The sequence below is a fragment of the Vipera berus genome (assembly GCF_964194415.1).
Source record: "Vipera berus genome assembly, chromosome: 4".
Taxonomy (NCBI): domain Eukaryota; kingdom Metazoa; phylum Chordata; class Lepidosauria; order Squamata; family Viperidae; genus Vipera; species Vipera berus.
Window position 1 is genome coordinate 84,463,194 of NC_138206.1, and position 18,594 is coordinate 84,481,787.

The following is an 18,594-nucleotide window of genomic DNA, read 5'->3' on the forward strand; positions in this document are numbered from 1 at the left end:
ACCAAACTTTTGGAAACTGTTGAGGCTTTAATGAGGTATGATTTTGTTCTTATGTGCTGGTAAGATTCAGACTGTGGGTAATTTTGGTAGATTGGTAAATTGGTAAACTGATCAACATGTTCTAATTCATGCTGCTTTGTATTCACTTTAAAACTGCTTCATAATTTGGGATGAGGAACATTATACCAAGTTAAAAAGATATAAATGCAATAAATAAATATTGCTTTGGGTGCCAGACTTTGAAAGCCTAGTACATCTATAAGTTTCAACTCAATTCAGAATAGAGCTGGAAGGGACCTTGGAGGTCTTCTTGTCCAACTCCCTGCTCAAGCAGCAGACCTATATCATTTCAGACAAGTGGCTGTCCATGCTCTTCTTTAAAACCTCCTGTGATGGAGACCCAAAACTTCTGAAGGCAAGACATTCTACTGGTTAATTGTTCTCACCGTTAGGAAGTTTCTCCTTAATTCCAGGTTGCTTCTCTCCTTGATAGTTTCCATCCATTGCTTCTTGTCCTGCCCTCTGGTGCTTTGGAAAGTAAGTTGACCCCCTCTTTTTTGTGGTAGCTCCTCAAATACTGGAATACTGCTATCAATCCTTCTTTTCTCTACACTAGCCACACCCTCCTGTTGCTTTTATTGTGGTCTGCTACAATGCAAGCAATATAATTGCAGTAACCTTTTATTGCCATGGGTCTGATTAACAGTTTTATATTAATTTTTCATACTGATTGTGACATGTTGCAATTTTGGTTTGAATATTAACAGAAAGAAGAGAAACAATTTGTAGGAAGGCAAATGAATAATACCATAAATATATTGGAAATAATACTATTTCATTGTAAGCAGTAGTCAAATGAAGCAACTAAATCTGCTAAATTACATATGACTAATCTCTGTTATGGTCACTGATGTGGCTTGTTGTAAAACATGAGGTGGCCTTGAATGGGTAGCCGTGGGGCAGTTGTTAAGATTCTCAGAATGGCAAAGAAAGACTTGTGGAAATGGGTGAACCAAGAGTGGCGCCTGGAAAAGGCAACCATGGCGTTATTGCCAGGAATGGCCTTATCATAGAAGTGAATAAGTCTGCTTTAATTAACCAGCCCAGATGGGCAGATGGGAGAGTAGCTTTCAGTGTCTTATCTTACATTTCAGGCACAACATTGCACTTAGGCCATTACTGTTTCAAAGTCCTAGGTTCTGAAGCTACCTGAGCCTTCTGGGACTATGAAGCCACTAAGGAGGGAGCCACTTGATTTGCAGCAAGTCACTCAGTTCAAATGCCAAGGCATCGACCAGAATCAAGAAAAATGTAGCTGATATATCAACAGAAAGCGCTATAACTGGTTCAACAAAACCTGCACAAGTTTACAATGCAAAGAAAGGAAGCGCCAGTTCCTGTACATAGCTGAATATTGTGCATTCTATGACATTATCTAGAAAAGTCTTACCCATGGCAGTCATCACGGGGTTCAGGGTCCCCTATGGTATGTATGTCATGGGCACCAGTAATATTTAGCAGTTCTTATCAGTATTAAGTGTTAGACAGTTTTACATACTAAGAACTGCTTCCATGTATCAAAACTGAGAACAGATAATAGGTTGGAAAATTAGTCCAGTTTTTAGAGATTTGAATTTCAAAGTGTAGATGGCCTTCATAAAAAATGCTGCATTCAGAGGCAAAAAGAAATCTGTGCCTGTGGCATTTGAGCGGTAATGTTGTTTCCACACATCCAAGTTATCAAGGGAGGAGTGTAGACTTCAGTGGTCTGCCGAAACTTGCTTGTGGGCATGTGCTCTTAAGAGGTGCTGCAAATCCACTTCGTGTGCATTCAGTATGACTATGAGCTAGAGTGTTCCAGCATGGACAAACTCTGAAATAACTTGTAAGAATACCTCTATAGTTGCAAAGTTCACAGTCCCACTATGTGCATGAATGTACATTCAAAGTATAAAAAAATGGCAGATATGTTATACGCCCAAACAGTTTAAAAAATATACCCTATTTCATTTGTAAACTATCAATGCAGGATACTCAGCAGCATAGAAGCTGTGTTCCATGTCTTCTGTTGTCCTAAAAAGATTAGTGTCTGTTACCATTTATGTAATTGTCACAAACATTTGAGGTTACATGTAGAAATAATCAAGGCAAGAATAATTTTGTACATATTGTTAAACATGCAAAAACTTCCTGAAGAATATTGCCCAAAGGTCAAAAATCTTTTGGAACCTCAAATTCTCCTTGGTAGCATTTGTTTTTGCAAGTATGGCTAACTCTTGATCTGGAAGTCTATCCATTTATTTTGGAGAAGCAGCACCTTTAATAACGGGTTCCCTGTTCAAATATGTGGCCCAATAAACTAAATTAAATGTTCCAAATAAGACGGGGAAAACTATTCGGGACATTTTGTCAATCTTACTGATGCTGTTATACGTCTTTTTGTTTTCAGCTGGTTTCTCAATGGGAATGGCTGGAGCAGAAACAGAGTTGGAGATGACTGAAGGGGTGGAGTCCTTTGGTATGTTTAATGTGGGCATCATCTTTCCAGCAGCATAGGTGTTGATGGCTTTATTTGCCATTAATTCACGTTCTTTTTTCTGAAAAACACACAACAACACCACATTGGAAAACTATAATTTTTATAAAGAGATGGTTGGGTCATTAAAATGAGCTTTATACAGAGTCCCTACAATCTCTGGTTATACTATATACAGTATACTATTCATTGGATTATTATCATTGTAATTTACAGCATCCTAGTTTATTAAACAGGTAAATGTTTTCCCATTCTGCTAGCATGATGTGGAAGAATATAAATGTCCAAACAGGTTATGGAGAGAAAAAAATCCAACAGGATGTCTAGAAAACTTGTGACATTCTGTTCCCCTCTTGATATTTAATAATTTATTTCTTCAAGGAGTTGTAATAGCCACCTTCTTTTTTGCAGCCTCCAAAGCTTTTTTGCCATCCCAGGCCCAGCTTCTTTTGGTAAAATAGTTGACTGTGGCAAATTCAATCAGGGCAGAAAAGACAAAGGCATAGCATACAGCGATAAACCAATCCATTGCAGTAGCATAAGCCACTTTGGGTAGAGAGTTACGGGCACTGATGCTTAAGGTCGTCATTGTAAGAACTGTGGTTACTCCTTTTAAAAAAAGAGAGAGAAAGAAAAAGATATTTAGAAATTACCTAAAATTTATTTATTTACTTTTTATTTACAGTAGCATATGGTGATGTTACATTAGCCAGGAGTCTATAATGCTAATACAGAGTAGTAGTTTAGCTGCCTAACTACTAGCTAGCTCTGATTGATTTACACTCACATGCTTTCCAAAGTGCACCACAGGTGCTAAGCTAGCTCTGCACAAGAAAGAAAGACAAACAGCTTTCCTGCATTGTTATCCAGGACCTTCTCCCGCCACCCAAGCCTCCTTGTAAATGGGCATCACAACCAGGAAGGTCCAGCACCAGCAGGATTCTAACCATCTGCATGAAGAGCCAGCTCATCTTCCCACTGAAGTTATCTACTCAGGTAGAACATACTTTCAAACTGCCAGGTGGGCAGAAGCTGAGGTGAGTAATGGGAGGTCACCCACCATGCAATACTAGGACTTGAACTGCAGGAGTAAAGATCATCTCCAGTATCATTAAGTCACTAAACCCCCATGTCTCACTGTTACCTAAAGTGTGTAATATGTAAAACTTTTTCAGATTGGTCATCTTCAAAGTGAATTTGTAGAGGGCATAGGGAATAACCTTGAAGGACAATGAAAAGATAGGCTACCAAGACAACAGACAGATAATGGTGATTTAAGTCAATTCCAAGAAACTAATTTGAGAAACTCCTCAGATAGACCCCTCTCTAATAAACATGAAGATAAAGTAAAGGAGGAGAGAAGCATACTCAGACTTGCAGGATTCCATTACTATGCTGCACACTGTCTGTTTCTTAGTCTGTTGTATCTTGTAGGGCAGATAGAATGCTTCTTATTACATACTAACCTGTCCCCAGGAAGGAATAGATGGCTTGCCTAAAGCATCCAAGCAGGCGCCTTGTATCTAAATAAGTGCAGTCACATTGGAAAAAGAAGCTAGAATTTCTGCTATATGATCCAAGATAACTCGAGGGTACTAACTTGGAAAAGTCTGACATAAGTGATGTGTAGATAGTTAACTGGACAAAGATGACTACTACATTCAACTCGTATAGTTGAATGTTGCATTATCACCTCTGTAGCGGTATTGGGAATGACCTTGGGAGAGTGGGCCCAGAGACACCACATAGGGAACAGTCAGATAAGAGACAGTATAGACCACAGCTGTATAGTGCCGGCGGGGAGGGGCAATAGATTCAGAAGAGGCCCTCCCTAATTTCTCAGATGTAAGGAAAAGGGAGAGGAATTCTACTTTCAGACTTACAAGATTCTGTTAATGTAGCCTAATGTATAATTAGCCCATCTGGTTCTGTTTCCTATCTGCCATCTGGCTGACAGTTCTGTAACCTGGTGGTTGAATTGTATACCTGGAATTTAGTCTTACTGATAGCTTGGTTTCTCAACTAACCCTCATCAGACCACAAACTAATTAATATACATTATCCTTCTAGTGCAGGGGTGTCAAACCGCTGGCCCTCGGGCCAAACACGTCATCCAGAAGCCATGTCCACACCATTGCCGGCAATGGCAAAACAGTCCTGATACGTCTCATGACGTCACGAGTTTGACATGTCTGTTCTAGTGGCTCTCTAGTAACACTCAGTTCTATTCTATTTTGCAACACCTACTTTCTATGTTTCCACTTTTCTATGAAGAAAAAGAAAAGCAGGTAAAGTACCAGACATGGTATGTAGTTACTTTTCATTTTGTATCGTCCTTGAGGGAAAAGAAGAAAGAAGTGATAAAGTGCTTGGATTGGGTACAGGTGCAGGAGGAATTTACTGTCAGGAAGAATTAAGCATTGCCTCTTTCTTGAGAGATTCCCCTGCATTCTGTTGCAAAGGAAATTAGGTTTGGAAATTCCAGAATAGAGTATCTTTTAAGGATGAAGGAGAGTACTTACCAAAGACTGTTCGAGCAGGGACAGATTCTCTGTTTAACCAGAATGATACTTGTGATAAGATTACTGTCATAATGCAGGGAAGGTAAGTCTGGATGACAAAATAACCAATTTTTCTTTTCAGATGAAAATGCGCCCTCATTATAGTGTATTCCCCTAGGTTGGAGAAAATAAAGATGTAACTTAGCAGGAAAAAACAGAATTATTAACTCCTTCCATTTAAGTAGTTTCTCCACAAGCCACTTCAGCAGTCCTAGAATAGCCCAAACAGAATATTGATTTGAGGATGCTTATCATAAGCCACTAAGCTGCATTCTAGCAAATGGCTGGGGACTGGAGATTGATTCCCAAGATCCATTTTTCCTCTTCCCAAAAGTTAAACTTGATCTTGTTTCTAAGCCTTGAGATCACAGGCCTTCTATCCAAGCTTCATAAATAATCCATACCAGAGGCTCTGACTTTCTACTTGCACATTTGTCAACAAGAACATTGACTTCTATAGCCTTTGCCATCCTGCATGTTACAGTCCACTTCTGAGGCTGGGGGAAAGGTTTCTACGAAAGAGCTTCTTTAAATGAAGATGCCATACGGATTCTTTATGATGAAAGACAACACAGCTCATGGAGAGTCTGTACACCACTGTAGCACATGCCTAGCAACAAGCCAGTCAGCGCTGCCGGGGTCTCTCTGCATGGGGCAGAAGATCATTGTGTTAGTGACATTATATGTTAAGACTCCCTGTAGATGTACTGCCCCAAGAAATCATTTCAAGGGCACCCATTTGAGAAACATTGCAATTCCAGGGAAAGGTCCTTTCTCTTATAATTGTATAGCCGCATGGAATGCAGGCAACTATTGTGAACTGGTGTTAAAGGAAGCTAACTATTTAGAAACTTGTCCTCTTGTGCAAGTTCTGGAAGACCAGATTAATCCCATTTTTTCTCTCTACATTCAACAGAGACAAGGAAATGCAATGATTTACTAAAGCTGGGCAAATATTTTTTAAAAAGTGTTTTGCAATGGAGGAGGTAAGTGTTTCTTATTAGCAAATAAGAAAAAAATATTATGCAAATATTCTTTTGCACACAAGTCTTTAGTGGATCAACAATCTCTTGGGCTTCAATTGGCTCACTGGAGAACCACCCCTTCCCAGCCAGCTGTGAGCTTCTGTTCTTCCATGTCCACTACAGCTTTGGCTGTTGGAAGAAGCAGAATCTTACTTGATAAGGTTTATTTATTTTTTTTAAAAAAGAAACTATTGTGCCTCTCCATTTATGTACTGTATAAATAAGGGAATGGGCTTCAGATTTGGCTTCTGCCTATGCGTAAGATACATACAAACCATTTCACTGCCCTAAGTTGTATCCATCAAAACTAGCCATGGTATAATGGGCTGGGAGAATAACCTGGGGAGACAGGAGGAAGAGCTGCTGCCTAGACAATGGTCTGATAAAAAAGACCAGAGTCCAAAGGAGGGAGAAAGTGGAGAAAGTATTTCAGGGCCTTCACTAGTTCTCTGGAAAGTAAAGATAGGAGAAGAATCCTTTCAGGCTTTCAAGAGAGCAATAACAATAGCACTTAGACCAGTGGTGGGATTCAAATATGTGAACAATCGGTTCTCTGTGTGGAAGTCCATTCTGGGCCTGGGCAACAAAACATTAGCTACCAGTTCTGCCAAAGTGGTGCGAACTGGCTGAATCCCATCACTGACTTAGATTTATATACTGCTTCATAGTGCTTTACAGCCCTCTCTAAGTGGTTTACACAGTCAGCATATTTCCCTCAACAATCTGGGTTCTCAGATTCTGTTACTGTAACCTTATAATAAATGTATTAGTATTAGTACTTATGGTTTTGGATCCTATCTGTATTACTGCATCTCAAAGAGCTGACATAATGGAAAGGAAGGGTGAGCAGGGTCATGGTGACTGTAGTATGAGAGTTGGCTGCATTGATTCTGCATGTTGCAGTCCGGTGATTGTTAGGTATACACCTGTCCGGCCACCTGATTGGCCAACCAGCGTGGCGGGAAACCCTGGACACTGGGTTGGGTGACCAGGGCTAGCGTGGGAGATCTGAGGCTGCGGGTTGGCCAGCGCCTGGCGCGCCGGGCATACATATAGAGGCGACCGGGCAGGTAAGGCCAGTTCGGCCACGTGTACCTGAATAAACAGTTAACCGCAGACTGCCTCCGCGTGATCACTCGCCATTCGAGACCGGACACAACAGTGGCGACGAAGGTGGGATAGGCAACGGCAGTGAAGAAAGCGCGAGACGGGCAGATGCAAAGCGGGAAATTCAAAGAGCCGTCAGCAGCGACAACTCCGAAACGAACGAGAGAGAATGGCACAAGTCGGCTCAAACAGAGAATTCGACCCCAGGCACCCAGAAGATTGGGAAGAGTATGTGGGCCAGGTCGAGGGGTACATGCTGGTGAACGGCATCACGGACGATCGGAAAAAGGCCGCCGCGTTGCTGACGATCAGCAAGACGCCATTTTACCGGGTCGCCGTGGGACTATGCCAGCCAGCAACGGTCGCCAGCGTCTCGTACACCAAACTCCTAGGGAAACTTCGCGAACACTTCACCCCAAAGAGATCCAAACTATTCTGGAGGAGGATCTTTGAAAGGCGAAACCAGAAACCAGGGGAATCGATAACGGAGTTCGTGGCAGCCGTGAGAGAAGCCGCACTCCGCTGCAAGTACGATAACCTGGAGGTGCGCATTCGAGACCGAGTGGTTCTGGGCTTACGCGACGAACAACTGCAAAACAGGATCATAGCCAAGCCCACGGGGAACTTGCAAGAAGTCCTCGATGAACTGCTCACATATGAAGTCACCGGGCAACGCGACCCCCCCCACAACAGCAACGGCGCAACTGGATCCATCCACCAAGAGTGCCTTGTGGACGGTGGGGTGGAGGACTACCCATAGGAGGCAGACATCAACGAAGTCACCCGACGGTTCGGAAAGGCCACAGTGAAAACACCTCGCGCGGACGACACCGATCGAAGCAGAAGACCACCCCCCCCAGGAAGCAAGACCACCAAGGGAAGGCCTGAACAGGCACAGGGACTCGGAACCCAAATGCAGAAGCTGTGGGGGCAACCACCCCCGCGCGAGTTGCCGGTTCAGGAACGCAAAGTGCAGAAATTGTGGAAAAACTGGACACATTCAGAGCATCTGCAGAAGCAAACCGCGGGAAAACCTGCATGACATCGACGCATGGGCCACAGGTAAGGTAACCCCCTGGAACGGTGGCAAAGGGTCCCTTAGGCCACAGGCACGAAACCATAACCGAGGGGTGGTCGAGGCCGTCAACCAAGTACTTAGGCCCAAACTTCAAATCGAGGTCCGCCTACAGGGCATCCCCTGCAAAATGGAGGTAGACTCAGGGGCGGCAGTGTCCATAATCTCTAGGGAAACACTGGCTTGCATCGAGGCCAGAAGCGGCCGCCAGGTTCCCATTAAACACACACACATACAGCTGGCCGATTTCCAAAAGTCACCCATAAAGGTACAAGGAACGGTCACCATAGAAGTCAGCTTCAAGGGGTTCAAGGGACCCCTCGAGCTACTAGTTACCGAAGGCCGGAGGACCAGCCTGATCAGCCTCAACTGGTTCAAGCCGCTCGGTATATGGGTCGGGGGAATCAATTCGATCCAAAGCCAAAACCTGCAGTCCGTCTGCGATAACTACGCGGACGTCTTCGATGGCACTCTAGGGAAATACAAAGGGCCACCGATCAGCTTTAAGCTAGATCCCACAGTACAGCCCATAAGAATAAAAGCCAGGAGAGTGCCCTTCGCACTCAAGCAAAAAATAGAAAATGAGCTTGATAAACTAGTAGGCCAGGGAGTGCTAGAACCGGTAGATGGGGGGCCCTGGGAAACGCCTATCGTCACCCCACTTAAACCTAACAGGGACGTGAGGATTTGTGCGGACTATAAGGCCACATTAAACCGCGGATTAAAGCAGCATGCTTACCCGGTCCCGACGGTGAAGCAGGTCCTCGCGACCATCCAGGACGGCGCCATCTTTGCTAAACTCAATTTGGCGCAGGCGTACTTGCAATTAACAGTCACCAGGGAAGCAGCAGATGCTCAGACGATAGTTACCCACAAGGGGGCGTTCCTGAGTCAACAGAGTGCAATTTGGAATAGCTACAGCCCCAGGTATTTTCCAAGAAGTGATGGAGAGAACCTTGAAAGGTATACCTGGGGTGTGCCCCTATTTTGATGACGTATTAATAGCAGGAAAAAATGAGGGGGCATTAGCTGAAAGGCTTGAGAGGGTATTAGAAAGATTTAAGAAGGCAGGGCTCAAATTAAAAAAGGGGAAGTGCTCCATAGGGGTAACATCCACTGAATTTTTGGGATACAGGATAGATGCACAGGGCATACATCCAACAGAGGGAAAGATAAGGGCAATCAAGGCAGCCCCAGAACCCAAGAATAAGGCTGAGCTTCAAGCATTCTTAGGTCTAATAAACTTCTACCACGCATTCATACCACTCAAGGCTGCCATAGCTGAACCACTGCACAGGCTATTGGACAGCAAAACACCTTGGCAGTGGCAGGAACAACACAAAAAAAGTTTCCAAACATTAGAAGACATACTATCCAGTAGACCCACAGTAACCCACTTCATTGAAGGGAAACCAATCTGTTTGGCATGTGATGCTTCACCATACGGGGTAGGGGCAGTGATCAGCCATTGGGATAGTAACGGGGAACAAAGACCCATAGCATACTATTCCAGAACACTAACCAAGGCTGAGCGCAACTACGCACAAATAGACAGGGAGGCATTAGCAATCGTGGCAGGTGTAAAGAAATTCCACGATTATTTATACGGAAGGGAATTCATGATACTGACCACAAACCACTACTAGGCTTATTCACCACAGACAAACAGACCCCGCAAATAATGTCACCAAGGATGTTGAGGTGGTCTATATTCCTGTCAGCCTACACGTTCTCCATCCGATACAGACCCGGGAAGGACATGGGTCACGCCGATGCACTAAGCAGATTACCCCTCCCAGACACTGACACAGACCCAGCCCCAGCGAGCCAAATCCTAACAATAGAAGAACTCCCAGAATGCCCATTGATGGCTAAAGACATCGCCAACACCACCAGCAAGTACCCAGTACTAAGCAGAGTGGCAACATAGGTCCTAGGGGGATGGAATCACAGGAGCCTGGAACCACAGTTCCAGGCTTACCTAAGGAGAAGGGACGAAATATCAGCACACCGTGGCTGCCTATTGTGGGGAAACAGGGTAATAGTGCCAGAAGAATTAAGGGAGAGGGTCATCAGCGAACTACACGAGGGGCACCCGGGAATAGTACGCATGAAAGCCCTAGCCAGGAGTCACCTATGGTGGCCAGGGTTAGATAAGGCCATCGAAGAAAGGGTAGCGGGGTGCTACCTGTGCCAGAGGTCCATGCCAGAACAGGCCCACGCACCAGTTCACAGGTGGGAGGCTACACACAACCCCTGGTCACGTATACACATTGACTACGCTGGGCCATTTCAGGGTCAAACATTCTTAATAGTGGTCGATAGCTACTCCCGGTGGTTAGAGGCAGTGCCTGTCAAGAACACAACGTCAGCCAAGACCATACAGGTCCTGCAAGGACTCTTTGCCACCCACGGGTTACCCAACGTGATTGTGTCTGACAACAGCCCTCAATTCACATCTAATGAATTTCAGGACTTCCTCAAGGCCAACTGGATTAGACACGCGACGTCGGCCTCCTTCCATCCCTCCAGCAACGGGTTGGCAGAAAGGAACGTAAGGACCACGAAAGACGCACTTCGCCGGATCATTGCTGGTGATTGGCCCCAAAGACTGGCACAGTTCTTGCTGGCACAACACACCACTCCGTGCACAGCAACTGGGAAAAGCCCAGCAGAAATGAGGTGGGGCAAGAAACTCACAACCAAACTAGACAGGCTCCACCCTGACAAGGCAACAGCGGAAACGGAACAAGAGTGCACAGCCAGGACTCTGAACATTGGGGACTCAGTGTGGGCCAGGAACTACAGCCAGGGGGACAAGTGGATACCGGGAGTGGTGGTGGACAAGCTGGGCCCACTCTCATACATTATTGAGGGGGAAGGGGAACGCCAGGTCAGGAGACACATTGACCAACTAAGGAAAAGGGCCCCAGAAATTACCACACACAATCAGACCCAGCAGCCACCAAACAACTCACACAGTGGAACATTCACACTCCCAGTCACCCTACAACAGGCCAACACCAGGGTTGCAACCAGGTCACCAGAGTTGGAGGGACCCATGGACGCCACAACCGAACCGGGGGCACCAGAGCCAAACACTGACAATGGGCAAGGGGAACGCACAGGGTCCTTACTGCCAGCGGGGCACGAACATGGGAGGAACCAGTCAGGGCCGTCAAGACCAACCCAGGGGAGGGGGCCAGAACCAGACAGCCCACCGAGGAGATACCCCACCAGAACACATAGACCCCCGGCATACCTAAAGGATTACATAAGATAGTAGCAGATCCAATTGGGGGGAAAGGGGTGTTAGGTATACACCTGTCCGGCCACCTGATTGGCCAACCAGCACGGCGGGAAACCCTGGACACTGGGTTGGGTGACCAGGGCTAGCGCGGGAGATCTGAGGCCGCGGGTTGGCCAGCGCCTGGCGCGCCGGGCATACATATAGAGGCGACCGGGCAGGTAAGGCCAGTTCGGCCACGTGTACCTGAATAAACAGTTAACCGCAGACTGCCTCCGCGTGATCACTCGCCATTCGAGACCGGACACAACAGTGATTGACAGCAAGTCTATTTTTCTACAGTCTGTTTTTGTACAACTGAGGTACAAAAGCACTACCACAGCCAAAATAACAGCATCAGTATCTACAGGTGAAACTTGAAAAATTAGAATATCGTGCAAAAGTTCATTTATTTCAGTAATGCAACTTAAAAGGGGAAACTAATATATGAGATAGACTCATTACATGCAAAGCAAGATAGTTCAAGCCGTGATTTGTCATAATTGTGATGATTATGGCGTACAGCTCATGAAAACCCCAAATCCACAATCTCAGAAAATTAGAATATTACATGCAATCAATAAAACAAGGAGTGTACATAGAACAACATCGGACCTCTGGAAAGTATAAGCATGCATATGTACTCAGTACTTGGTTTAGGCCCCTTTTGCAGCAATTACTGCCTCAATGCGGCGTGGCATGGAAGCTATCAGACTGTGGCACTGCTGAGGTGTCATAGAAGACCAGGATGCTTCAATAGCGGCCTTCAGCTCTTCTGCATTGTTCTGTCTCATGTCTCTCATCTTTCTCTTGGCAATGCCCCATAGATTCTTTATGGAGTTCAGGTCAGGCGAGTTTGCTGGCCAATCAAGCACAGTAATCCCACAGTCATTGAACCAGGTTTTGGTGTTTTTGGCAGTGTGGGCAGGTGCCAAGTCCTGCTGGAAAATGAAGTCAGCATCCCCATAAAGCTCGTCTGCGGAAGGAAGCATGAAGTGCTCCAAAATCTCCTGGTAGATGGCTGTGTTGACCCTGGACTTAATGAAGCACAGTGGACCAACACCAGCAGATGACATGGCTCCCCAAATCAACACAGACTTTGGAAACTTCACACTGGACTTCAAGCATCTTGCAGTGTGTGCCTCTCCATTCTTCCTCCAGACTCTGGGTCCTTGGTTTCCAAATGAGATGCAAAAGTTGCTCTCATCAGAAAAGAGGACTTTGGACCACTGAGCAACAGACCAGGTCTGTTTTTCTTTAGCCCAGGTAAGATGCTTCTGATGTTGTTTGTTGTTCAGGAGCAGCTTGACAAGAGGAATATGACATTTGAAGCCCATGTCCAGGATCCGTCTGTGTGTGGTGGCTCTTGATGCACTGACTCCAGCCTCAGTCCACTCCTTGTGAAAGTCCCCAACACTTTTGAATGGCCTTTTCCTGACAATCCTTTCCAGGCTGCGGTCATCCCTGCTGCTTGTGCACCTTTTTCTTCCACACTTTTCCCTTCCACATAACTTTCTATTAATGTGCTTTGATACAGCACTTTGGGAACATCCAACCTCTTTTGCAATTACCTTTTGAGGCTTTCCCTCCTTATGGAGGGTGTCAATGATGGTTTTCTGCACAACTGTCAGGTCAGCAGTCTTCCCCATGATTGTGTTTCCTACTGAACCAGACTGAGAGACCATTTAAAGGCTCAGGAACCCTTTACAGGTGTTATGGCTTAATTAGCTGATTAGAGTGGGACACTTTGAGCCTAGAATATTGCACTTTTTTTTAAATTCCATTTATATCCCGCCCTTCTCCGAAGACTCAGGGGCGGCTTACAAGCTTCACAATATTCTAATTTACTGAGATTGTGGATTTGGGGTTTTCATTTGCTGTAAGCCATAATTATCACAATTATGACAAATCACAGCTTGAACTATCTTGCTTTGCATGTAATGAGTCTATCTCATATATTAGTTTCCCCTTTTAAGTTGCATTACTGAAATAAATGAACTTTTGCACGATATTCTAATTTTTCGAGTTTCACCTGTACTTCATTAGATGATGGCAGCTTATACTTAACATGGTAAGAGCAATGCTATGAAGACCACACTTTATATACTTTCAATCTGCCTTGAGGATGGGAGAAAGCAAATGTTCAAGTCTGCCCAAATAAGCCCTTTATTAAACAGATTAAATCATTAAAGCAGCCCCCCTTTTTTGTAAAGTTTTACAAAAAACCTTAGTGCCTGGTGTGCAGTGTGTTGTCTTGGTTCACATTTTTTTTACAATCAATAATAGTTAATTAACAGTCAATAATAATTAATTTTTATATTTCCATAATTAGTATATCAATTGATAATATATTTCCTTAATCCTATCTTCTCCCAATAGTATTCTCCTTCTTTAGCATTAAATGAATATAAATTTTGATATTTAATATTATCTATATATAAATTATTACATAAAAACATTTTCTTCTATATTTATACCAACAATAATAACGTCCATATATAGCATTTTTTCTTATCAACTTATGTTATGTTCGTAAAAGTCATCTTATTAATTCACCATATATCTTATTTTGATAAATCTTGTTTAAAACTCAATTTATCCATAATATTAAAACAAATAATTTTCTCAATAATTAACAACTAAATAACCAAATTTTCCACTTAAATATTACTTAGGGTTTTAATATTTATATATATTTTTTATTGTTTTTATTGTGGGCAATAATTTAATTCTTTTTTAACTTTTGTACTTTTGTAGTTTTAAGATATGCCCTGTTCACCGCCCTGAGTCCTTCGGGAGAAGGGCGGTATAAAAATTTAATTAAATAAATAAATAAAATAAATATCATCTCAGTATTTTCATATTTCATATATTATAAATACTATACTACTTACCTATCAAAACATCTGCCTATAACATCTTTTCTAATCAATTTATATTTCACTTCTATTTGTAAAAATTAATTAAATCGCTATATATCCCTTTTTTCAAAATTCTTATTAAGCCTAATTTCCCCATGATATTTCAGTCTTTCCTTAATCCTAAATCTTTTCAAACTTAATTTGTCTTTAAAATTCAAACTTTTCCTTCACTTTCATCAATCCCAACATTTTTGTCTTATCAATATTTTGTCTTATCAAAAATATCATATTACCTATATCTCTTATCCCACTTATTCTAAAGCCCCTTTATAGTTATTTGTTTATTTAGCCATATTCAAGCAAGTGTTTATTCGTATAATATTCCATCTGGTAGGGTGAGTCAAGTCTCTTAAGTCTTTTTCTAATTTTCTTCCTTTGCCAAATTGTTTTCCAAATTAATATTTCCGACTTGTCAAACAGTTCTTGTATTTTTGTAGTTGTTGTTAGGTGTAGAGGATACATAATACATAACATGTATGCTTTCTGACTCCCAAACAGTGATTCTCCTAGCAGTGTCCATTTTGTTAAGTCTTCTTTCTTCTCAGTTTTATTTTGACGTTCTAATGCATAAGGTATCTTTTCCATATTTATTGTTGTATCCAAATCTTGTGAAAAATTTCTTGTTTGTATTAAGTTATAGTTCCCTTCATTTGTGACTTCACCAATTAAGTCATTTTTTCCTAGTTCACATTCTGTTATCCGATTTGTTTGTTCATTCTTTACCATCATTCTTTGAATGTTTTTTGATTGTAGATTTAAATTAGAAGTATATTCCTTTATGTTATCAAAGTTATGCTTAATCTCCTTGTGGTTTAGAGCAATTGTGATTTGTATCTGTCATAACATTGCATAAATTTCTTCTTGAAAAGTATTTGTCTTGTCTTGAAATGTTGCTTCCAGAGGTCTTTGATCTTTCTGGTTGAATCTTTCAAAAGTAGATATTAAGTGTGGCTTTCTATCATTTTTTAATGAATATGTCATATCCATGTTGTCTCCCCCTTTCAAGTAATCCGTCATAAGTGCCATAGTCTCTGTAATTAGCCTTGTCAAGCTGGCCAAAACTCAAAATCCAAACAGTCCAGTTTTATATAGTTCTTGTCTTTATATATAATTTTTATAATCCACTGTAGTTTTCAATTGTCAAGGTTTCAGTAAAATCAATGTTTTATAACAATTCCTTCTTTCAGGAGTCAATTGTCAACTGTCAGCCAGTCAGAACTGCAATTTGGTATATTTAGCCACCTTAAATGCTTCCTGTAATTTTCCCTCTCAAAACCTAGTCATAGATCAAAGTTTTTAAACAATGCATAAGTTTATGCCACCATAAAAATATTGCTTTTCCTTCAAACACTTTCCAATCCTATGGCTGGCTCAATATACAATCTCTTCTTTGTCCCCTGGCAAGTATCTTCTTAAAGGTTATTAGAGTTCATGGGAACAGATTTTTCTTTGTTTCTGAGCATTGTCTTTAATGTGCTATATTCTAGTTGTCCACTAGATGTCAGCAAATATTTATTTTCCAACTCTTTCAGGCAAGAAGTTCTTATTATTTTTTCTTTTCTTTTTTATAACTTCATCAAAATCCTTTAGAATATAATCTTAGCAGTTTGCTTTAGTTTCTAAGTTTGATGAGATTGTAGTAGTTTAAATTTAATTTCAATATGTTTCTTTCCTCCTTAAAGGTTAATTCGCCACTTCCATCTATGAGGGAATGGGAATATAGTCCCCTCCCCTCACTTTTGGAGGCTTTTTATTTTGGGGATCTTTCCCAGGGACTTAGTTGCAAAATAAGGGAGAGAAGATCAAATACTCTGACCAATTCCAAGCAGGGTATAATCACTGTTGTTCTTGTTAGTGCTCTTGGACTTCTAGGCTGCAGGTAGCATGCGGCTCCCAGTCCTCTGCCATGTGCAGTCCAAAAAAAAAAAGTGGGACTAAAAAAGTTCAACCAATCAATTCAAATATGCAGGGTAGGTGCATATCTCACCTTGGCTCCACTCTTCAGTCAAACCCTGTTCTGCGCATGTATGCGCATGCACACACATTTTTTTGCGGCTCCCGGTTTTTCCTTTTGTGAGGGAACCAGTTCCGAGTGGCTCTTTCACTGTTTCAGGTTCCTGACCCCTGGGCTAGACGCTGGCAAGTGGCTAGCCTTTCTCCTGCCAGGTTCGGATGGCTTTCCCTGGATCAAACAAAGTGATTGCTGTCGCTTTGTGATCAATGGGGCACCCCTCCTTCACGGTCACCTCTTCGGGGCAACTTTGGACCCATCTAGGGCCCCCTGGCCAGGCAAAACTAGCCGTGGGGAGCAGAGGTCTGCTTTCGCATGGCCATGTGCTACGGGTGCAAAACTGGAAGTCTCTAAAGCAGCCCCTTTGATTTGCATGTAGAGACAGCTGGAAGCAGCAACATGCAAGTTTGGGGCAAAGATGCAGTTGCTTTAATCATCTTTAAAATGTTTTTGTGTTTTGTGAAGCATCTCTTTAAAAGCACTTGCACAGCCCTACTAAATTTACTGTTTAGAACAGACTTGTCATATTCCTAAGTACACGATTATTTAAACTCACTTTTTTTCCCATGCTAAGAGGCTCCAGATTGAGCTTCAACAAACAAACACATGGAAAGAGAATTCATGACCATTGTCCTTCACATATGACCAGCCACGGCTGGGTATAAGCAGGATCTAATATGAACAATATTATATAAGTAATGAATTCTGGATATTATGATGGAAAACTGTGTAATATCTCCACAACAGCATTAGAAGCCTAAATTTTAAGAACAGATGGATAAAAGCTGCCTATTTAACAAAACTGAAATGTTTGGGTGAAAAGATCTATATCTATAAAAGGTAAAGGTAAAGGTTCCCCCGCACATGCGTGCTAGTCGTTTCCGACTCTAGGGGGCGGTGCTCATCTCTGTTTCAAAGCCGAAGAGCCAGCGCTTGTCCGAGGACGTCTCCGTGGTCATGTGGCCGGCATGACTAGCACGGAACGCTGTTACCTTCCCACCGTAGTGGTCCCTATTTTTCTACTTGCATTTTTACGCGCTTTCGAACTGCTAGGTGGGCAGAAGCTGGGACGAGTAACAGGCGCTCACTCTGTTACGCGGCACTCGGGATTTGATCCACCAAACTGCCGACCTTCTGATTGACAAGCTCAGTGTCCTAACCCACTGAGCCACCGCGTCCCTTCTTCTATATCTATACAAAAATGTAAAAAATGTAAAAAAGAAAAAAAAAACAATGACACACACTCAAATTTTAGTAAGATTTAAAAAAAAAAGAATCTCACAGAACATGCTTAAGGCAAATTAAAATAAAGAGCTGCATGTTGGAGTAGTTCTGTTTTTAAAAAGTTTAATTTATGGAAAGTCACTTATAGGAAGATGATTAGGAAAAGTTAAGTAGTATAAAGTGGATTTTTCTGTTCTTTTGGTATCAATACTTCTGTGATATATAGCAACTAAATCTAAAAAAAATGTATGATCCTCATATTTTATACTATAAATATCATAATTGGATCAGCCAACCCGATCCAATTATTACAGGAATAATAATCTAAAACTCATCTATAATTCACCATTTTGCAAAATCACTCCTCTGTTGTAACAACACAGTTCAAAAATAAGCAAGAAGTCCCAGGAATGTCCATCCATTCTGAGATACGGTAAATCACTTTTGTTCTTGTTTCTTAAAGCATCTGATTGCCTCAAAGAAATAGGGTCCCAACATAGGACAGCATCTTTCTCAGCAGGACCAGTGGATACTGCATTAAAAGCTTCATGGTGCAAACTGGTTTGTCTTTAGTTCATAATCTCAAGCAAGGGGAACTCTGCATCCAGAGACGGTTCTCTCTAGTTGGACCAAGGTGAAGATGTAGGAGTTGAATGTGGCAGGCAAAGTGAAAATAAAATGAGAAAATTATCCTCGCCTTGCCTCTTTTTCCTTTTTAGGATTTTGTTCAGGTCTACAATAAAAATTGTTTTGATTCAATTTTAATACGTAACACACATACACAAATAACACATAAACTGTATGTGTTATTTTTATATTCTCAGCTTCAGAAAAGGAAATCACATATT

The 18,594-nt window shown here is 42.3% G+C and overlaps 1 protein-coding gene across 1 annotated transcript in view; it reads right to left on the reverse strand.

Annotated features, from left to right (window-relative positions):
• Positions 1–2,297: 2,297 nt before the first annotated feature.
• Positions 2,298–18,594, reverse strand: part of GABRA5 (gamma-aminobutyric acid type A receptor subunit alpha5) — a gene marked incomplete at its 3' end in the record, with an annotated part of 109,044 nt that continues 92,747 nt past the window's right edge. Inside the window, exons 7-9 of the mRNA XM_081326820.1 lie at positions 5,059–5,211; positions 2,934–3,145; positions 2,298–2,597 (exon numbers count right to left, since the gene is read on the reverse strand). Coding sequence (XP_081182946.1) covers positions 2,298–2,597; positions 2,934–3,145; positions 5,059–5,211 — 665 coding nt within the window. The remainder of the gene's footprint in view (positions 2,598–2,933; positions 3,146–5,058; positions 5,212–18,594) is intronic.